The sequence below is a fragment of the Phacochoerus africanus genome, chromosome 3 (genome assembly GCF_016906955.1).
Source record: "Phacochoerus africanus isolate WHEZ1 chromosome 3, ROS_Pafr_v1, whole genome shotgun sequence".
Classification (NCBI taxonomy): Eukaryota; Metazoa; Chordata; class Mammalia; order Artiodactyla; family Suidae; genus Phacochoerus; species Phacochoerus africanus.
The window spans coordinates 3242159-3261999 of NC_062546.1; the positions used below are offsets into that span (position 1 = coordinate 3242159).

General features: G+C 35.2%; 1 protein-coding gene across 1 annotated transcript in view; it reads left to right on the top strand.

Moving 5' to 3' along the window:
- SYCP2 (synaptonemal complex protein 2) overlaps nt 1-19222 on the top strand; it is a 78110-nt gene extending 58888 nt beyond the window's left edge. Inside the window, exons 23-42 of the mRNA XM_047770539.1 lie at nt 224-351; nt 1398-1434; nt 4386-4456; nt 4556-4613; nt 5339-5394; nt 5810-5867; nt 6338-6506; nt 7137-7174; nt 7912-8082; nt 10118-10310; nt 10993-11192; nt 13432-13522; nt 13807-13962; nt 15010-15137; nt 16281-16375; nt 16469-16568; nt 17128-17186; nt 17352-17430; nt 17533-17589; nt 18802-19222. Of these exons, the coding sequence (XP_047626495.1) occupies nt 224-351; nt 1398-1434; nt 4386-4456; nt 4556-4613; nt 5339-5394; nt 5810-5867; nt 6338-6506; nt 7137-7174; nt 7912-8082; nt 10118-10310; nt 10993-11192; nt 13432-13522; nt 13807-13962; nt 15010-15137; nt 16281-16375; nt 16469-16568; nt 17128-17186; nt 17352-17430; nt 17533-17589; nt 18802-18876 (2019 nt within the window). The 3' untranslated portion in view covers nt 18877-19222. The remainder of the gene's footprint in view (nt 1-223; nt 352-1397; nt 1435-4385; nt 4457-4555; nt 4614-5338; nt 5395-5809; nt 5868-6337; nt 6507-7136; nt 7175-7911; nt 8083-10117; nt 10311-10992; nt 11193-13431; nt 13523-13806; nt 13963-15009; nt 15138-16280; nt 16376-16468; nt 16569-17127; nt 17187-17351; nt 17431-17532; nt 17590-18801) is intronic.
- Nucleotides 19223-19841: the final 619 nt, after the last annotated feature.

Consider the following 19841-nt stretch of genomic DNA (forward strand, 5'->3'; position numbering starts at 1 on the left):
CACTCTGCACAGTTCTGTATGTTAAAAAAAAACTTATAAGTTGTTTTACTGCAAAACAAAGCCCAAATGTTTATTAAATAATTTCTTTAAAAAAAATTTCTGACCCCCTTTATTTCTCTTTGCACTTATTTTACAGAACTAGATTTTTCTCAAATTTTCTTTTCAGCCTTTTTTTACCTTTCAAGGTTAACAGAGTTTTTATGTAACTTGTAAACTGTTTCAGAGAGAAAAGTCAAAAGGGAAAGGATTTAATGATGCAGCCGAATCATTGATAAGTCAGATTAATAAGAGATACAAACCAAAGAATGGCACAAAGTCTACAAGAAAATTAAAGGAGTCTTTAATTGACAGGTATGTTCTTAAATTTTAGAAATTAATATGTTTTGACAGATACAAATAAATTATTTTACATAGTTTTACAGTTAGTTTTTAAACATGTGTTTAAATAACTTTCCATTAGAGAATACAGTTGCTTGGTTACTTTTATAAATAGTATCTGTTCAAATTATGCATAAAGGGAACTTAATTTGAATTAGTCATTCTAATATCTGAGTATATTTAATAAAGTATCAAAAAGACCATATTGATGCAGCATACCATTTCAGAAATAAATCTTTAGTATATAGATATATTCAAAATTTTATTTATTGAGCCTAGTGATGAGTAAAACTAAATATGTTTAAATATATTATTTAATAAAGTATGAAATGTAAATGAGCTGAGGTGAGGGTGGTTTTTTTTTGTTTTTTGTTTTTTTGTTTTTTTGTTTTTTTTTTTTTTTTTTTGCTTTTTAGGGCCAAACCCTCGGCATAGGGAGGTTCCCAGGCTAGGGGTCTAATCGGAGCTACAGCTGCTGGCCTACGCCACAGCCACGCAGGATCTGAGCCATGTCTGCGACCTACACCACAGCTCACGGCAATGCCAGATCCTTAATCAAACCCGCAACCTCATGGTTCCTAGTCAGATTCATTTCCCCTGCACCACAACGGGAACTCCTTAGCTATTTCATAATAGTAAATGTAGATTCCTTGTTTGCAGTCTTTCTGAAGGTTTTCTTTTATTGAGAAGTGTCTCCTTGTAGGCTGCCAGTTGGTGTTTAAATTAATTCTGGCCTTAAATGGCATGAAAAAAAATACTCTTATGGCAGAACCATTCATCTTACATTGCTTGGCACCTCCTGCTGCATAAATGATTCAGCTTAGACTTAACTATTATTGAACTGTTGGCTATGGATGAAGGTGCAAAAATACTGGACTAGTATCGTCATTTCAGTTACTTGTAGCACATTGAATGTGGACTTAGTGACCCAAATGTGTTTTACCTTATATACACTGGCTTTTATGAAAAACATTCTACTGATATTCACTTTTTTAATTTTGACAAAACCTTTTTTATAGTGGTTTTTCAAACAAGTCTGATCTACAGCTCAGAAAGGTAGGTTTCATCTATTTAACTATACCAGGTGTGTAGTCAAACTTTATGATATTTGACTGTAAACACTAAAATAGAATAATAGTAGAATGGAAGTATATTTAATGTTTTCAACATATTGATAATTGTGTTAAATAACTGACAAGTTTAGTGGCAAGTACTCAAAATAGCCCCTAACTTTCTGTTCTACTTTTCAAAGAAAATGCCTCTTTTACGTGTATGTGTGTTATTTTTACTTTTCGGTACATGATTCAGTGCCATTTTTTTTCTAGCTTACTCCATCTCTCCTGACAGTAAGATTATTAAGTCCCTATTTAAAAAAAAGAAAATTGGGGCTACACCCATGGCATGTGGAAGTTACAGGGTCAGGGACTGAACCTGTGCCACAGCTGTAACCAGAGCCACAACAGTGACAATGTGCCAGATCCTTTACCCACTGAACCATGAGGAAACTCCTTAAGTCCTTTGTTTTTTGGGGGGTTTGTTTTTTTGTTTGTTTTTGTTAAAAACATTTACTATTCATACAGGCTTTAAATATCAGTTATCTTTGCTTTATTCCTCATAGTTATCTCCAATTAATTTCAAGTTTTGAGTTGTGCCCTCTGGAAATTCCTCTCGCATCTTCCCTCTTCTGCTTGTGCCAACTCCTGTTGTTTTGAGTTCTAATTTCTCATCCCTGGATTTTTACAATTGCCTTTATGTAATTCTTTTCTTTTGTTGTTTATGCTTTTGCTCTATTGTACAGAAGTTTAAAATTTGTATATGAATTTACCTTTTTCTTTTTTTTTCCTTTTAATGATTTTTATTTTTTTCCATTATAGCTGGTTTACAGTGTTCTGTCAATTTTCTACTGTTCAGCAAGGTGACCCAGTCACACATACATATATACATTCTTTTTTTTCTCACATTATCATGCTCCATCCTAAGTGACTAGATATAGTTCCCAGTGCTATACAGCAGGATGTCATTGCTTACCCATTCCAAAGGCAATAGTTTGCATCTATTAACCCCAAATTCCCAGTCCATCCCACTCCCTCCCCTTCCCCCTTGGCAACCACAAGTCTGTTCATGTCCATGAGTTTCTTTTCTGTGGGAAGGCATATTAGGTTCATCTTTATGTAATTCTTTTCACTGCTAGTGTTTCTTTGTGCCAATCAATTCATTGCTTTCAGTACTAGCTTTTGGACTTTGTAAAGCACATAGCTTTAATCCTGTCACTCTCTTGTTCAAAATCCTCCTTTGGTCTCTGTTCCTTATTGAATTAAGTGGGAACGTAGGCTGGCTCCCTAGACCTCCTAAAAGTATGTCTTATTTCCTAAAACTACTTCCTTAGACATGTCTTTTTTAGCTGAAATGAAATAACTTGAGATTCTCTGATGTGTCTTTCCTAAGTTTATTTTTTTCTTCCCCCCTTTGAAAAGAAGTTAAGAGTGAGTTACCAGGTTCTTTCACCCTCTTTTCTCGTTGTCAGAACTTCATTCCTCCTTGCAAGTCTTTGTTAAGAGTCTGCCTTCTTTATAAAAACTTTCTAAGGTGTCCTGACTCAAAATCCAAATGGACAAGAACGCTGAATCTATGCAACAATGTCTTTATACCTTATTTTTGATATTTTATTCACAGTTGGAGTTCCTTTTTTCTCTCTTCTGTCCTCTTCTAGAATGCAGCTGTTTAGAATCATCTTTGTATCCTATATAAGTAAGACCTTTTCTCATTTCTGTACCTTCTTTAATATCTTTGCTCATTTTTGTATCTTTTGTAAATACCTAGCACACACTGGCATGCAGAAGATGAATTGAGCAAAGGTATCTAAACACTGGTAAAAATCATATTGGAAAGAATAAGTGAGATAAATGATCAGAGGAGTAATATATTAAGGGATAAACTTTTTGGAATAGCATTATTTTTGGAATAATGCAAAGAATTTTATTATAAAATAGCCAAAAGAAGTAATAAAACTGGAGATGAATATCACCTAAAATGAATATTTTAGTTTAGTATTTCCAATCTCCAGATATTAAATTAGACTTCTAATTATTTCTGATCAGCAGTCATTCAGAGATACTATTTTGTAATTGTAGTTAAATTATTTTAATAACAATTATTCATTTAATATGTTAAAATTTTATTTAGCTTATTCTCTGCCTACTTTTTGATCAGATTGAATATACTTTGAACAATATGCTATAGGAATAACCTTACACATATTTTCCCCTAATAATACTATTTGATTGACAGAATTTTGACTTTTTCGCATGATATTTTACATAAATAGTAGCCTCTCCCAAAGTTTTTCTATTTAAGAGTTTTAAACAAATGAGAGTCGGGGGGGGGGGGTAAAAAAGTAGAAGCGTGCTTGTTTTGTGATCCTAGAATCACTAAGATTCAGCCTGTAGTATACCAGTGGGGTCATTTACCTATATATTGTCAATAAATATTAAAGATATAAGCATCTTATTTTTATTTTGTATTTGATTTACAATATTTTGTTCTCAGTAGATACTTAAGTCTTCAATTTTTTTTTGTCTTTTTTTGTCTTTTTTGTCTTTCTAGGGCCACACCTGCGGCATATGGAGGTTCCCAGGCTAGGAGTCTAATTGGAGCTGTAGCCGATAGCCTACACCACAGCCACAGCAACGTGGCATCTGAGCCATGTCTGTGGCCTACACCACAGCTCACAGCAACGCTGGATCCTTAAGCCACTGAGCGAGGCCAGGGATGGACCCTGCAACCTCATGGTTCCCAGTCGGATTCGTTAACCACTGAGCCACGATGGCAACTCCAGTCTTCAATATTTTTAAAAGTGTGGATGTTTAAGGAAACTTTTACAAGTATAAAATTTATATTGATGAAAACACAAGTAGATAATATATGAAATTTAATTGCACGGTATCTGTTTACCACATATCATACTGTACAAGTTTGAATGGTTTTATGTAAATTTCTTTTGTATTTAGGAAAAGGTTCAGAAAAAAAGTTACAGACAATTGAAGACTACTTTTGTTAATGTTACTTCTGAATGCCCATTGTAAGTAACTTTTCATAAACCTTAAAGTTTTCCTCATATTTGAAGAAAATAAATTTATTTGTTGTATAATGGAGTTAATATTTCTTCTCATCTTTACAGGAATGATGTTTACAATTTTAATTTGAGTGGAGCTGATGAGCCTGTTATAAAACTTGGAGTAAGCTAGAAATAAGTAGTTATTTTGTATTTACCATGCAGTTACTAGAGTATGCCTTTTTATTTTCATCCTCTTATAGATATGCTTTAAAATATTTATATTACTAAATTCCTCAAAATTTATTTGATACCAACCTAGGTATATTTGGTTTTCATTCAAATCTTTTCTTTCTCCCACTATACCAAAGTAGAGAAAAATGAGTAATAGAGGCATCAAGAAAACTACTTTCCTTACTGATGCAACAGATTTAAAATAATTGCTCTTAAAATTTGTGTGTGTGTGTCTTTTTGCCTTTTCTAGGGCCACTCCTGCGGCATATGGAGGTTCCCAGGCTAGGGGTCAAATCGGAGCTGTAGCCACCGGCCTACACCAGAGCCACAGCAACGCGGGATCCGAGCTGCGTCTGCAACCTACATCACAGCTCATGGCAACGCCGGATCCTTAACCCACTGAGCAAGGGCAGGGATCAAACCCTCAACCTCATGGCTCCTAGTCAGATTCGTTAACCACTGAGCCACGACGGGAACTCCTTAAAAATTTTTTTAAATTAAATATAAAATAATACTCATTTTGGTTTTGGTATAGTTTATATTATTAAACTTTTTCAAAGCTTAATTTTATTGTCACATCTTCTGTTGAATGATATGAATGAGATTTTTCATGTTTATTTCTTTTAATTTTTGTTTAACACTAAGAAAAATTTTTAATGCTTTTTCACAATATAGATCCAGGAATTTCAAGCTACAGCTAGAGAAGCCTGCGTGGATAGTACAATAACATTGTAGGTATTTTTATTATAATCAGATGGGTTTGTTTAAAATATACTTTTATCAGTTGTTACTTTTCTTAAATAATTCCTCCCACTTTGAGAGTTTTTAACATGTGAAAAGAGTGAATAAAAATGTTACTGAATGTCATGAATACACCTATTAGGATTCTCTTATTTCACCATTCTAAAAGTAATCTAGAGATTCTGTACACTTTTAATATTAGTTGCATAACTCAGATGATAAAACTGAAAAAACTTGATAGTTGTTTGATCTAACCTTATTTTATAATAAATAGAAGTCAGAACAAGTGACTTGGCCACAGTTATATAGGGAGTTAGTAAAGAGTTAAGGCAGGAAAGTCCCATTGTATGCTACTTTAAGAACACAAGTAATTGAGATTAAAATGAATGCTTATTTTTGTTCAAGGGTAGGTTTAAGGAATCATGATGAACTTGAAACTTCTCTCAAAACCAAAGATAAACGAGTAAGTTTTAATATCCCAATATGTCTATTAAAATCAGTATATAATTTTTCAATGCCCAAGATTATCACAGAATTGGAAACAAAAATATTTGGGTCATTTTTTTAATTGTAGGAAATATCCATGTTGCTATTGTCTTTTCTTATGGTGTCTGAGCTATTTGTAATATATAACAACTGTAGTTACTCTCTTCGGTGGTATTAAGTTATGTCTCTGTGGAAGTGAGCTGTTTTAGCTTAATTTACAGCAACATTGGCAGCAAAATATAAATCTCAATCTCTGATCTGGATTTCTGAGTGACTATTGGAAAGGTCGTTAATGCCAGATAGATTAGCACGCTAAAAAATGGCAAGTTAGTTTTTTCATTATTTTGGTGGGTTTTTTTTTGGGGGGGGTGCTATCTCTTTCTTTGCATGACATATATTAAGACAGATTTCTTCATCTCTTACAAGGATTGTTTTTTTTTTTAATAGACTGTAACAAATCATAAGAAGAAAACTCTCTTTAGTGATACTGACACAGAATACAAATGTGATGACAGCAAAACTGATATTAGCTGGCTAAGAGAATCAAAATCGAAACCACAGTTAATAGGCTACAGCAGAAATAAAAATGTGAAGAAACATAAAAGTGGGAAATCAAGTAAGAAATCACTTTTATAGAGAAATGGTGCTCATGGTTTTACCGTTTCAGCTATATGAAATGCTTTGTTGGTTGAATATATTTTTGTGTGTAGATAGTGTTTATAACTACTCCTTATGAATAGGAAAAAAAAGTATGAAAGCAAATACACCAAAGCACTACAGTGGTTTTTATTTTTTTGTTTTATTATTTTTGGCAATATGGTTATATTTAAATTTTATTTTCATTGGGGTCTCAGGGACATAAAGTATGATTGATCACTCAGTGGGTTAAAGATCCAGCACTGCTGCAGGCTGTGGCATAAGATTGCAGATGCGACTCAGATCGCATGTTGCTGTGTCTGTGACATGGGCTGGCAGCTGTCGCTCTAATTCAACCTCGAGCCTAGGAACTTAGGAACTTCCTTATGCTGCAGGTGTGGCCCTAAAAAGAAAAAGAAGTAAACTTTTAAGAGCAAGTGACTAAGAGGTCTGATATATATTACCTAACTTTAGTAAGACAGAGAGAGAGGAAAATAACCATGCAGTCTTGTTGCTTTTGTGATATTAACTTATATGCAGAAATAGTTTAATAATTGTTTAATGTCACTTATCTATTTGAAAATTTTAACCTTATTTTCTTAAATTACAGGATCATCTTTGGAAAGGGAACAACCAAGATCTAAAATGGTAAAACCAGGAAGTTTGTGTTCAAACATCCCTTTTTTTTTTTGTCTTTTTGTCTTTTTGTCTTTTCTAGGGCCGCTCCTGTGGCATATGGAGGTTCCCAGGCTAGGAGTCGAATTGGAGCTGTAGCCGACGGCCTACGCCAGAGCCACAGCAGCTCGGGATCTGAGCCGCGTCTGCAACCTACACCACAGTTCACAGCAACGCCGGATCCTTAACCCACTGAGCAAGGCCAGGGATTGAACCCTCAACTTCATGGTTCCTAGTCGGATTTGTTAACCACTGCACCACGACGGGAACTCCTCAAACATCCCTTTTAAATTATTTTTCTGTCATGAAAAATATCATTTGTCATCTCATAATTTTATCTTTGTTATCAGTTCCTTATTTTCCATAATTGTTCAAAACTTTGCACACTTACTTCTGCCTTTTTGAAGCTGGCCTGTTTTAAGTCTATTTTATTCTGTGATTATGGGTATTTTTGCTATCTTTTCCTTTCTCTCTGTCTTACTAAAGTTAGGTAATATATATAAGACGTCTCAGAGCTTTAATGATAAGGATTAAAAAGTGATAAAGAATGTATTTGGAAAGATAAAATCTAGTCATTTTAAAAGTATTGATCAGGAATCTTTTTATTCCTACAAATATTCATGCATATTTTGTCATGGTGCCAATTTTATAGCAGATAGCTTGTATCTCAAAATATTGATCTAATATATTCAGGAATTTTTCTCCTAAAGACACCCGACAAAAACATCACCAAAAAGGTCGATGAGACAGTTCCAGATGGGAGAATCAGACTTCCACGAAGAGCAGCAAAAACCAAAAAAAATTATAAAGATCTCTCAAATTCAGAATCAGAGAGTGAACAAGAATTTTCACATTCATTTAAAGAGAAATTGCTAGTAAAGGTAAATAGATTCAATTCAGATTAATAATTTCTAACAGCCTCTTAAAATATTAAATAGTGTATATACTTTTGTAAAAATATCAGATTTATTTCATCGCTTCTTTTAAGATTTAATCTTCTGAAATTGAGCCTTAGGCCATATAATGTTAAAATTTGTAATAAATTGGTGTGTTACAAAGCACTAGTAAAATTATAACTTTAAGATAATATCTTTGAATTAGAGAAGTACTTGGTCTTTTCAAAATTATGCTTCAAGAAAGTACACTGTTGGGAAGCCGTGGATCTTTTTCTTGAATGAAAGTAAAATGACTGGATGTGAGCTTCTTCCCATACACTGCCCCACCGTTGTTCATTCCTGACTTCTTCCTTACATCTTAATATTATAGACATACCGTAGCTTGAAAGCTTTTTTAACAAAGTGAAAGAATATAGTGCTTATAATGCGCCAGGTGCTAATTTCTTAAAATCTCTTAAGTATCATAGGTGACTATTACTATTATTGACATCTCATTTTGCAAATGAGAAAATTGAGGCTCAGAGAGATGAAGGAACTTGCCCAAGGTCACACAGCTAGGAAGTGTTGAAAAATTTTTTAAAAAAGGTTTGAACTCAAAAGAGTGGCAGTAGAGGTAGGTCTCTGCAATTATTCCATTACACTGTTCCCATTTCAAATCATTAAACCTCCACATCCCCTGTCACCTCTTATCTGGAAGACCTTAAGGACTTTGTAACTTATCTTCACATTTTCTATCAGTTCTTAATTTAATCTACTATGCATTTAGTTAGGTACATCTTGCGCAGTCATCGCTCACTTTAACCTTCAAAGAAGAACCCTGAAAATGTCCAGATAGACATTCAGAGCATCAAATACCTTTCCAAGCTTATTTTCTTGTTTCCCCGGTATATACCCAGAGCTGTAACAGTCAAATAGGATAACCTGTGACTCCCTTGCAGTTCCCGTTGTGGTACAGCGGAATCCCACTGGTAACCATGAGGTTGCGGGTTTGATCCCTGCCCCCGCTCAGTGGGTTAAGGAGCCGGCATTGTCGTGAGCTGTGGTGTAGGTCGAAGACACAGCTTGGATCTCATGTTGCTTTGGCTGTGGTGTAGGTCGGGGGCTACAGCTCCAACTTGACTCTTAGCCTGGGAACTTCCCTATGCCTCGGATGTGACCCTAAGAAGCAAAAATAAAATAAAATAACCTGTGGCTCCCAAACAAAGCCTTGCTTCTCTTCTCCCATCAGTAGTCCTCCACATTCTCAGCATGCCATCTTCCTTTACAAACTCCTGAGCATGTTGAGTAACAGGAAACCTAGGAACTCTTTCTCATTTCCCTAAACTGAAAATAATCTTTCAACTCTATTAGGATATTTATTATAATCTATGTTTATATTTTCCTGTGAATTTGTCATGTGCTTTCTAGTATATTAGAAAGTCTTTCACGGAGTTCCCACTATGGTGTAGCAGGTGGTATCTCTGGCTGCACAGGTTCGATTTCCTGGCTCAGTGGGTTAAAAGGATCTGGTATTGCTACAGCTGTGGCCTACGTCACAGCTGTGGCTTGGATTAGATCCCCTGGCCCAGGAACTTACATATGCCGTGGGTGTGGCCATAAACAATTTTTTTTTTCTTTTTAGGGCCGCACCCGCGGCATATGGAGGTTCCCAGGCTAGGGGTCTAATCGGAGCTACCACTGTTGGCCTACACCACACAGCCATAGCAATGCCAGATCTGAGCCACATCTGCAAACCATACCACAGCTCACTGCAACACCAGATTCTTAACCCACTGAGCAAGGCCAGGGATTGAACCCTCAACCTCATGGTTCCTAGTCGGATTCATTTCCACCACTCCATGATGGGAACTCCAACAATTTTAAAGTCTTTCTCTACTCATTTGAGGCTCCTACTTTGCCTGTATGCAGTGGTATAAGGCATTTAATAAAGATTTCAGTGTAGTTTAATTAAATTATTTTGTGTGTTCAAGTATAAATTATTTGTATTCAAATATAATTTGTATATTACCAATACATTTAGGAGAATATCCATTCCAGAAGCAAAACCATGAAGCCGCCAAAGAAACAGAATTCTTTCTCTTCCGAAATGCAAAAGGATATATCAAAAGAATGGAAAAACTCATCTCTACTAAAAGATACTATAAGAGATAATAGCCTTGACCAATCTCCTGTATCTTTATCTGGGAGTCCATCATCTATAGAAGTAATGAGATGTCAGTATCATTTTTTTTCTTTAGTTGAATATTTAGTAATTTTCTGCTATAACTATGTGGAAATATAATTTGAAGACTAATTTTGAGGGGTGTATTTAAGATTTTCAGTAGTCAAAACTTTATTTTTAAACTAGTTAATGCTAGTAACTTGGTCTTTGCTAAGTAAACTGTTATGACACTGAAGCTTTATTAAATGTTAGGAAGTTTTTGTTTTGTCTTTTTAGAGCCACATCCGTGGTATATGGAGGTTCCCAGGCTAGGGGTCTAATCAGAGCTGTAGCCACCGGCCTACACCAGAGCCACAGCAACGCGGGATCCGAGCCGCGTCTGTGACCTACATCACAGCTCATGGCAACGCCGGATCCTTAACCCACTGAGCAAGGCCAGGGATCGAACCCACAACCTCATGGCTCCTAGTTGGATTCGTTAACCACTGCGCCACGACGGGAACTCCTACAGTTACATTTTAAATTAAGCCATTAATATTTTCAAAGTCTTATTAAAATATTTTACATATAATTTGATCTTAATTTATTGAAAGTTTATGCTAAGTACAGCTAGGATTTGAGGACTTGGTAAATTATTATTTTTTAGAATTTAAATTAATCATACTGTTTCTAAAGTAGATGTCAGTGATAACACCTGTCATCTCTTTTTCTTTCTGTTTCATGAGGCAATATAGGTACAGAGAAAACAACCGAAAGAGATTTTACTCAAGATTTTGACTGTGTAACAAAATCACTATCACCTTATCCAAAAACTTCATCACCTGAATCCTTAAACAGTGGGGTTGAAAGTCCAATAAATTCACCCAATAACAGTGAGAAAAACTTACTGTGTGCAGGAGAAAGTTGCTCACCAATTCCACAATCAGGCTTTTTGGTAAGAAAAAAAACAATGTATGTATATTTTTTGCATTTTTCTATTCCAGTCCTTATACTTCATGACGTTTTCATTTTATTTATTTATTTATTTATTTATTTATTTATTTATTTATTTATTTATTTATTTTGGTCTTTTGTCTTTTGTTGTTGTTGTTGTTGTTGCTATTCCTTGGGCCGCTCCCGCGGAGGTTCCCAGGCCAGGGGTTGAATCGGAGCTGTAGCCACTGGCCTACGCCAGAGCCACAGCAACGCAGGATCCGAGCCACGTCTGCAACCTACACCAGAGCTCACGGCAACGCCGGATCGTTAACCCACTGAGCAAGGGCGGGGACCGAACCCACAACCTCATGGTTCCTAGTCGGATTCGTTAACCACTGTGCCATGACGGGAACTCCCGTTTTCATTTTTAAGTTGACCATGACCCTTGGAACAGTGTTTAATTGATACTGTGCTAGCATGCATGCTTATCTATAGCTTTTGGTGGATACTTGTTATCAAATTAATATTTTAGGTGTTAAGTGCTTTTTTTCAATTATGAATATGTTTGAGTTTTAGCAGCAAATGAATTATTCTCTTAAAATTTAGCTAGTTTTGGTTTACTATTGTGTTTTTCTTTCTTTAGCTTTCTAATTTCCTTTGGATTTCCGTATGTCTTGTTCATTGCCCAGTTAAGAATACTACTGTAAAAGAAACAATATAAACTTTGTGATGCAGTTGACTCTCCATATCCATGGATTCCACACCTGTGGATTTGCCCAACAGTGAATTCAGTCAATTGCAGGTCACTGTTTTACACATGGGACATGAACATCAGTGGATTGTGGTATTTGCAAAGGGTCCTGAAGGCAGTCCCCTCCACAGATACTGAGAGAAGAGTGTCCTTTTGTAAGAAACACAAAATTGCAATAGCTATTCAGATTAAGCAGTTATATAGTTCAGAAAAAATGTATGGAAATTGAACCTCCAAATATGAAAATCATATTTAAAGTAAAGGAGAGTATATGTGTTATGTAGCCATCAGACTTTACTTAAACTAAGGTGGTTCTTATAAGAATCAGATTATGGGCCTTGAATAATGGTTATAATAATTTAGTATTTTTCAATTGTCTAAAAATGTGATGTTTAAAATATTTAGGATGGTTTGATCATGGAAAAAAAAGTTGAGGGGAGTTCCCATCATGGCACAGTGGAAACAAATCCAACTAGGAACAATGAGGTTGCAGGTACAAACCCTGGCCTCGCTCAGTGGGTTAAGGATCCAGTGTTGCTGTGAGCTTTGGTGTAGTTTGCAGATGCAGCTTGGATCTGGCATTGCTGTGGCTGTGGCGTAGGCCAGCAGCTACACTCTGATTCGACCCCTAGCCTGGGAACCTCCATATGCCATGGGTGCGGCCCTAAAAAGATAAAAGACAAAAAAAAGTTGAAATTTTTAAAATGAGAAGGTCTTAAATAGGCTGTCACTGCTAAACCACTAGCTTACGTATTCATAATTAGGACTTTATAGTTTCATGATTATACAGGAATTTGGTTGACCTTTTTTCCTCTATAAAATACTTTAATGACCTATAAAATACAGAAAGTTAAGGCAGAATTTTACAGTTTGAAGTGGGCTGGGATTTGATCTGGACTGGAGTGGATAGGTTCATATATCCGGCTGAATGGAGAAAGAACAGTAACCTAAGTCCACAAAGGGAACTGGAAGTAGACATACATTTTTCTAAAAAAGGAAAAAGACTAGGAGTTCCTGTCGTGGCCCAGTGGTTAATGAACATGAGTAGCATCCATGAGGACGCAGGTTCCATCCCTGGCCTTACTCAGTAGGTTAAGGCTCCAGCATTGCTGTGAGCTGTGGTGTAGGTCACAGCTGCAGCTTGGATCCTGTGTTGCTGTGGCTGTGGTGTAGGCCTGCAGCTGCAGTTCTGATTAAACCCCTAGCCTGGGAACCTCCGTATGCTGGAGGTGTAGCCCTAAAAAGACAAAAAGATTTTAAAAAAAAGAAGGAAAAAGACTGATTTGACTGGAACAAAGAGACTTGTGTATTGAAGCAGTGAAACAAGGTTAGAGGACAAAGACTTGCCCTAGTTAAAAATAGAGCGTGAAAAAGTAGTTTAGACTTTCAGTTTCTATGGCCTCCCATATCCTGACTCAAAGAAATCAAAATCATAATAAGAATTTGGAAGTAGGAGATGAATCCAAGAGTACTTATAGAATTTTTTCCAATTTCTAATAAATTTTAGGAAAGTCATTCAGCATCTCCACTCTCCATGGCTAGTGAAGGAAGAGAGAAAATATGGGGTGGCCTGCCCTGTGACTCCACTCATGGATCAGGTTTGTAGTCATAGACTTGCTTTTTAAAAACATGTATTAATTACTGAAATACCATGGTGATGTCTCATCTAAAGGAGCTATATACTTTAAGTCATACCATTATTCAATTTAGTTATTGCAATTTTAGTGAAAATGAAAAAAATACAGTAGAATTTAATGCACAGGTGCCTAAAACTATACAAATAACTGAAGCAAATGCCTTTTTTTTTAATAAAAGCAAGAAAATATTAGGTGTTTTAAATTAAGGTTGTAGCTTTATTCATTACTTTTAAACTGTTCCTAAGGCCCTACACTACATGTTAGTCGGAAACGAATGTACATAGAAAAGGATCTGAGTAATTCTGATGAAGTAGACTTGGGAGAGAGAGAGGAGGAAAGAACAAGCTTGCTTCCCAAAAAATTATCTAAAAGTGAAGGTATGGATTTTCAAACTTACAAAGGTAGGTAGATCAAATGCCTCTGTCAAAATTCAGTTACTGTGGAAGGTGGTTTCTTAGATCTTGAGTGACCCCATTCACAAGACAAATTCCTTTGTAACGACATTGGATAAACGCAAGGATGGTGCTTTATTACGCAGTTCACTTTATCTGAATAATATTATAATGAGGGTCTTACTCATACATCTCTCTCATCATTCTATCACTGATTACCACTTATAAGTTTTACTAGAGAATTTACTGGTAAATACTAAATACTTGAGTTAATAATATGGAAGCAGTTAAAAACTGGTTTTAAAAAAACAGTCCAAATATGTTCCATTTTAATGTTACCTGTTTTGAACTTAATACCCATGCTAAAAGACTTTTTTATAAGTCAAAATATTTTATTTATTTTATTTTTTGCTTTTATGGCTGCATCTGCAGCATATGGAAGTTTTCTCAGGCTAGGGGTCGAATCGGAGGTGTAGCTGCCGGCCTACAGCAACTTGGGATCCAAGCCGATTCTGCAACCTGCAACACAGCTCTCAGCAATGCCAGATCTTTTAACTCTCTGAGTGAGGCCAGGGATCAAACCTGAATCCTAATGGATACTAGTCAGTTTGTTACCATTGAGTCACGATGGGATTCCTCAAAATATTTTAAATTAAAAAATATAGGCGTTCCTGTCATGGATTAGCAGAAGTGAATCTGACTGCCATCCATGAGGATGTAGGTTCGATCCCGGGCCTTGCTCAAAGGGTTAAGGATCTGGCGTTGCCATGAGCTGTGGTGTAGGTCGCAGACGAGGCTCAGTCTGGCATTGCTGTGGCTGTGGTATAGGACGGCCAGCAACAGCTCCAATTCAACCCTTAGCCTGGGAACCTCCATATGCCACAGGTGCGGCCCTAAAAAGACAAAAAAAAAAAAATAGTCTGCCTTTGATTTCATAATACTTAGATTATGTAGAGAATCTGAAAATAAGAGATTTTGTTCTTGGCCTCGTGACAAATAAGGCTAAATATCTAACAATGCATATCTTAATTTTAGTTGATTGTCTTCACTTTTTAGTGTCTGAAAGTATATCTCCATTATCAACAAATGACTTTTCTATTCCTGGGGAGAACTGGGGAAATGAAATGTCAGATGTCGGAATGATGTATGAGCAGCTCAATACAGAATTTAGGAGGAAAGTTCATGTGAGTTGCCATTTTTAAATCATGATTTACAACTTATAACCAATAATATGACCGTGTGCCACACTTTCCGCTAGACTATCAGTGTGAACTCTTGGCAACAAAACATCCATTCATGAACTCAACTTTCTTCACGTGCTGGTGAAAACCGGAATGATTCCTAGGCAAAAAAACCTTTCATCTCGTGAGCCAAGTTTCTCTTCTAAAATCTGTGCATTCTCTGTATTCTCCTTCTTCTGTGGGTTCTGTCTCTTTGTCCTATCTGCCTTTTCAATTTAATATTTTGACTCTTAGCTGATTTTTCTTTATTTTTTGGAACAATTTTCTTTTCCTGCCTGGTCTTTTTAATCAATACATTTATCTCACAGAAGTGATTGCTAGTGAGGGTACATAATAAAGTATAAAGGATGAGCAACCTCAGCCAGAGAAATCCATTTCATTTTGTTTCACCAGCTCTGTACTTATGTATCCTTTGTTACGGAGGCTTGTGAGGTGATGTTTGCAAAAATGCTTTCGAAAATAATTTTATTATTTTCTCCACCCGTCTTCTCGCATGTCTTTATTTAGAACAGACAGTTCTTTTTGCACAAGTTATCAGACATATCTCTTCCTTTTCTTTTTCTTATCTTCAAGGGTAAACCTGAAATTCTTTTTCTTATCTTCAGGGGTAAAACCTGAAATTATTTAAGAGCCTATATATTTATTTTGCTATGATTTAATCTAGCCTAACAGAGAAGCCCTGATTCATATATTCTGTTACTTATCTGTGGCTAGATGTGAAAATGTTTTTATGAAAAATAGTAATAAATAATTTTAAGTGTGACTCTTAGGCTGCACTCCTAAAAAAAAAAAAAAAAATTGTATTAACCAGCATTTTGTAAATACTATAGAATGTGATATAGTTATGAAAATGATTAATTGCCAGTTCAACTCTCAGCTAGAGCGTTCCTGGTAGAACTAGGCCGTGCTCTGACTGAGCTTATTTATTAACCCTTCACTTGAAATCACTAAGTTTTCAATTTTTCACTTTGCTAAGTTCTTCTTAGTCATTTATATTTCATAGAAAAGGCTTTGGTCTTAATATAATCTTGGTTAGATTATTATTTTGTAAAGATTTTTTTCAAGTTAAAAATGAATATTTTTCAGATCCGCCACAAAATAATGGATTATTTTACGAAGCATTCTTGGAAAACAGCTCAACAACATATAAAAACAATGAATCATCAGATTCAGGAGTATAGGTCTGTACTGAAAATCCCTTCTGAAATATTATAAGTGCTGGGTATTCTGAGTGCTATCATTTTGAACAAAATCTCTTTTTGTTTCTTTACTAGAATCAAAAAACTTGACAAATTCCAATTCATCATCATAAAGGAGCTGGAGAATTTTGAAAAAGATTCACAGTCCTTAAAAGATTTGGAGAAGGAATTAGTGGTTTGTGCTTTTAAGAGTTTAAAAATGAGGCTTTAAAATTATTTTTAAAGAGCTACACTCAGGAAAACCTGTTTTAAACTTGTGTTTCATTTTTAAAAGATAACTTATTTTATCTTAAGTTTTTAGTTAATTTCTTACACATACACTTAAAATACAGATTTAAGTTTATAATGGGGGGAGGGATAAATTGGGAGTTTGGGATTAACAGATACACCATACTGTATATAGAATAGATAAACCAGAAACTACATATAGCACAGGGAACTGTATTTAATATCTTGTAATAACTTATAATGGAAAACATGTAAAAAACTGAATCACTCTGCTGTACACCTAAAACTGTGTAAGTCACTATACTTCCGTAAAAATATGCAGATAGTTGATGATGAATGCCTTTGATGCATCCTTTTTGTCTAAAAGAGTGCATGAATCTGAATATGCTTAGCATGCAGCTGAGTTGTTTATTTAAATTAGGAATAGTGGAAATAGAGTATATTCTGTCAAGTTTTAATTTTTAGTCATAATTAAAGTAGAACTAATTTTGTATTTTGAAATTTAGGGCTTTTGGGAGAAGATATTTCAGAAGTTCAGTGCCTATCAAAAAAGTGAACAGCAGAGGTTAGTGTGACATTCTTAATGATTGGCATCTGTAACACTGGGTTTTTTATTATGAACTAAATTATATATTATACATATGTAATTATATACATATAGCAACGTAATTTGTTAAAGTGAAATACAAAAGGTAACTTCAAAGGTGACTTTCATTATTTTACTTGTTAGGCTTCACCTTTTAAAAGCTTCGTTGAACAAGAATGTCTTCTACAATACTGATTATGAAGAAACTATTTTTACTTCTGAGGTATCAATTTTATATTTTTATATATAATCGCTCACTATTGGTCAGTCTTTTTGCTGTGAAAACTTTATAGTAAATTTCATGGGGAAAATTACTTATTCACAGATGTGTTCAATGAAAGAAAACATGAAAATGATACAAGACAGGCTTCTTAAGGAAATGGTAAGTCAACTATCTAGTTTGGATTTTTCAAATGGAATAATCAGTCATGCTTTTACATATTTAAATGGGAATTTCTTCCATAGGCTTTTCTTCTTTCTTTGTTTTTGGATTCAGAGAAGGCAGTTTTAGCCCCATTAGGGTTCTTCTAGTACTGTAAGTTCTTTAAATTAAAATGGGAGCAAATTTATAGTAGAATAACAAGGGTGATTTAAATATTGAGTCCCAGGAGTTCCCATCGTGGCTCAGCGGAAACGAATCTGACTAGCATCCATGAGGCCCCAGGTTCTATCCCTGGCCTTGCTCAGTGGGTTAAGAATCCGACGTGGCCATGAGCTGTGGTGTTAGCCAGCAGCTACAGATCCTTTTCACCCCCTAGCCTGGGACTCTCTATATGCTGTGGGTTTGGCCCTAAAAAACTAAACAAATAAAGAGTCCCTCCTAAGGAAAAAGGAGAGGTCAATTTGAAAATTTTAAAATTAGCTAGAAGAATGATTTATTTGTAGGTATCTTAGCAGTGTGCACTGTAGCAGACCTCTGTCCTGTTGTGTCTTCTGAAGGAGAGGATGTGTCAGGCAGAGTTAACCTAGAAAGAATTATTGATTACTTGGACAACAAGGCTTCATCTACTTAGACGTGGGGATAAAATCAGCTGACTTTGCAAAGTCTAGTAGACCAGCAACTAACTGCATTCTGGGAAAAGTACACTAAGATTGGGAGAGGGGAGGGTGCCTTAAGGTGCTCTTCCAAGTGAGCATGCCTTTGGTGTTTTCTCCAAGATGGAGGAATTTTAGGTTAACTTTAAAACATCCCATCTAAAGTATTAGTATTAATGCACCTAGTAAATTTTAATAGCACCTCAGTATGCTGAAATAGTAGAGGAGCAGGATGTTGTGGCTTAGCCAGCTTAGCTTGAAGCAAGTAATCTAACTGGACTGACCCTTACTGAAATTATTTTCTGGAGTATAGATTTAATATTTAAATGAAAAAAATAAATTTTGTGGATTTGGGATTTAAGTCTGAAGGTCTTCTCTCAATTGATCATCTAAAATATCAGTGATGAGCACATAATTCTGTAGAAAGCTAGGAATACATCCTGGGAGATTGGACACTGATACACAGTATATTTATTTGTAATATCTTGATTTTTTTCCTATTTTATTTGATAGTTTTACAGTGATAATTTAAAATCTGTCTTTTTTTTCTTGGCCATAGCAAGAAGAGGAGCTTCTTAATGTGCGCAGAGGGCTAAAGTCATTATTCATGGCTCATGAAAGAAACAATGTGTGATGTCTAGTTGCTATCAACAGGTTTTATCCAATTTTTGTGTATAACTGAGGAAATACCCAAAGTAGCTCTACAAGGAGAAAATATATGTCACCCTGGCAAGAGCACCTTTGTAGGAACCTCCAAATTCAAAGAAATGTCATCTATGGATAAAAAAGACCCTATAATCACTTTAACATACTCCGAGCCCCAAAGTCTTGTCTATACAGTACTGCTTTTTTTAAAGAAAGTTTTGGGAAGCCAAACAGTAAAAGGAATTGTTTTTATGGTAATACTTGCATGAGACAATATTACTGAGTTAACTGTACTCAAAACTAGTTATTTCTTTAATAAACTAAAATTTATCATATATTTTAAAAAGTTTTAACTACAGATATAAATTATTAATAAAATTTATTTACTAGTTCAGAATATACTACAACTATTAAAAATTTTAGTGACACATAGAACATTTGATTTAAAATACTTACCTGAGTGTAAATCAGTACTTTGAGGATACTGTTGGAGAGTATATTTGTTCTGCTTCAGCTCCATTGTGCTAGAAGGCACAAAGTAGCCTAAAATGGTTACTTTGTTATCGAAACATTTTAATTCTAGGTGGAGACATTATTAACTCATAAGCAGGCTGTTTTGACAAGTACTTTTTAAGCCCTAGTGTTCTTTGTAATAATATTTTGCTAGATTAATTTATGAAATAACAGTTTAATTGTATAATAAAGTTGAAATAAATGCTCTGTCACTTGGATATTACACAGTTATTTTATAAATCACTATTTTCCTAGTTTATGAACATTGGATCAAACAAAATATCCTTCTCCAGTCAGACATCTACAGTATTACCACACAGCCTCACACACTATCACTTAACCTGCTTAATGGTAGCAGAGTATTTGAATACTGCCAGTATTTCAATACAGTGGAAAGGAGTTGCCTGGAGGCTCAGTGGGTACGGATCTGGTGTTGTCGCT